General features: G+C 61.2%; 1 protein-coding gene across 1 annotated transcript in view; it reads left to right on the top strand.

Annotated features, from left to right (window-relative positions):
* ADRA2C (adrenoceptor alpha 2C) overlaps window positions 1-412 on the top strand; it is a 6035-nt gene extending 5623 nt beyond the window's left edge. Inside the window, exon 2 of the mRNA XM_023737999.1 lies at window positions 11-412. Within this exon, the coding sequence (XP_023593767.1) occupies window positions 11-412 (402 nt within the window). The remainder of the gene's footprint in view (window positions 1-10) is intronic.
* Window positions 413-2775: the final 2363 nt, after the last annotated feature.

Here is a 2775-nt window from a genome sequence, read left to right as displayed (position 1 = left end):
AACGGGGGAGCCGGGCGCGTTGTCGGCCACGCGGTCCCCGGGCCCCGGCTGGCGCCTGTCGCGCGCCAGCTCGCGTTCCGTCGAGTTCTTCCTGTCGCGCCGGCGCCGGGCGCGCAGCAGCGTTTGCCGCCGCAAGGTGGCCCAGGCGCGCGAGAAGCGCTTCACTTTCGTGCTGGCTGTGGTCATGGGCGTGTTCGTGCTCTGCTGGTTCCCCTTTTTCTTCAGCTACAGCCTGTATGGCATCTGCCGCGAGGCTTGCCAGGTGCCCGACCCGCTCTTCAAATTCTTCTTCTGGATCGGCTACTGCAACAGCTCGCTCAACCCGGTTATCTACACCGTCTTCAACCAGGACTTCCGCCGCTCCTTCAAGCACATCCTCTTCCGACGGAGGAGAAGGGGCTTCAGGCAGTGAGTGACCAGTGTGACCCGCCGCACCCAGGGACCCTGGACTGCTGCGACCTCAGGCCGGACGGCCGACCATTGTGGCTGCGCGTAGAGGCGGGGGACAGCCGCAGACTGCTTCCTGCCCTTCAAAGTTGGGGGGCAGAGTCTCCAGAGACCCAGGGGTGCAGGGATTGGGGCCTGCGGCCGGTGCACAGGACAGGAGCATCGTGGATGGAGAGACAGTGGGGCCTCCGGGGAGGGGAGAGGAGAAGGGGAGACACCCCCTTGCCTTCCCACCTCAGCAAGGGGCTGCCTGGATCGGCTCTGGAGGCCCTGCCGAGGGTGGCCGTGAGGTCAGGGTTTTAGATGGCAGTCAGTGGCAGACGCAGCCTCCCAGAGGGATGAGAAGCTCCCCACCACAGACCACACACCACCCAGTATCCATGTCTGAGCAAGGGCTGACTCCCCCAGGACAGAGCCCTCGGCGGCTGCCTCAGGGCAGAGCGAAGGCGGTCCTGACAATCTTTGGTTACTGAAAGTCTTTCAGTGTTTGCCAAAAACAATGATAGCCAAAACAACCAAACTATTTTCTAAATAAACCTTTGTAATCTAAGTGCTGGCTGCTGCCGTCTGTTCTTCAGCGGGCGGTGGGGGCACGAAACTGCTAGGGCCCCACCGCCCCTCTTGCATGGTGAGGAGGGGGCCCCTTTTTAAAGGGAAATACTTTTATAGATACAATATATATATTTGATTAATGCAGATGCAATGTATATTTAAAATGCAGATACAAAATATATATTTAAAATGCTTGTGCTGTGGCAGAATAAGAGGCAAAAAAAGAAAGAACCCCGAGTTGACTCCAAATTTAGCATCTGGAGGGTTGTCTTCCTTCCGGGTTCACCCTGCCTCCACTGCCCTACCCCCTACCCTGGCATCCAGCCACGGCCCTGGCCTGGGAGAGGTCCTGCAGGACCCCAGGCCCACTGGATGGGGAACCGGGGCTCCCCCATCCAAGGTTCAAGTTCCACCTGGGAGCTTTGGGCGGCCAGCTCCTGGGCCTCTAGGCTAGCTCTGGGCCTGCCTCTTTGGAGGAGGGAGCGTGTTTGAACCTGCGCACAGGTGGAGAGAGCCAAGGCCAGCCCCAGACCCCTAGTCCAGGCAGGAGGTCTTCCCTTGTGAGCCCGGTGAGGAGGAAAGTGTCACATAACCACTGGCAATTTCTTGGAGGTTTCTGAACCCAGCGAGGGTCTTTGAGGCCCCAAATTGGGCAAGCCTTCAGTGACTGGCAAGGGGGCTCTGAGCCTGGGCGCCCCCAGCAGCAGCCCAGCCTTGCCCCACCCTCCACTGAGGCTGGAGGAGGGGGCGCTAGCAGACAAGAGCCTCCTGGGTCCTGGGGACTTTGCTGTCCTCAGGGCCAGGACCCCACAGCCTCCTCTGCCCCTCCCTTTGCAGACCCGGGAAGCTCCTGGGGTGGCTGGGGTGGGGGTGGGGGTGCAGAGCAGGACCTGGTTGTTGGGCGGGTGGAGCCCCCATGCACGTGAGCTCGGTGGGCTGGGGGACAGCTCCTGCTGGCGGCTGCTGCTTGTGACCATCTAACCCTCCCCTCCTCCCCCTTGGACCCCTCGTGGCTTCTCTGTATGTACTGACCCCCCGCGCCCCCAGCTCTCCCCATCTGTCCTGGGGAGAGGTCAGCCCTGGGGCCTGCCTTCCACCCCACCCTCATCCCTTGTGTCAAAAACCGGAGAGGGCCCCTGACCTGGGCTGACTTGGTGGGGCTGCCCTTGGAGCAGCTACCTGACTTCATCCCCCCAAATTATGGGTCCTCCAGACACCCCAACTTACAGAGGGACTCTTCAGTTTCCACGAATTGTCCTGGACTGTGCTCACAGGTAACTCCTGCGGTTACACTCACACCCACTGTGTGCTAGGATCCGGGACGGGCGGGGAGACCGAGGCCTGGGGGTGGGGGGAGGGCAGTGGGATTGGCTGGGGTGGAGCAGAGTGTGCAGGCCTTCCTCCCCTGGGCGGGGTGTGGACAGGTGCTCGGGTGAGCTTCAGCGTCCCCTGAAGCCTGGGGTCCAGCCTGCCAGCCTAGTGGGGGCCCACAGAGGGCGGCCTTGCTGCACAGACAGCATGCTGGTACGTATCTCACGAAGACAGAGTGGTCCAGGAAAGCTCTGAGGGTGGCCCCGGAAACCTGCACCAAATCACCTGCGCCTTTACTAAAAAGACCTCCGGACTCCCAGAATTACAGCTCCGTGTCTGTTTCTTACCCGGGTTTGCAGGCCCAGTCCAAAAGTGCTGGCAAAATGAGGGACCCCGGTCCCCCTTTTGAAGGTCATCGAGGGCCAGTCCTCAGGACCCCCTCTAGATCAGGAACCCCTGTCCTAA

The sequence above is a fragment of the Trichechus manatus genome, unplaced genomic scaffold (assembly GCF_000243295.1).
Source record: "Trichechus manatus latirostris isolate Lorelei unplaced genomic scaffold, TriManLat1.0 scaffold00111, whole genome shotgun sequence".
NCBI lineage: Eukaryota > Metazoa > Chordata > Mammalia > Sirenia > Trichechidae > Trichechus > Trichechus manatus.
This window is presented reverse-complemented; position numbering and strand designations above follow the sequence as displayed.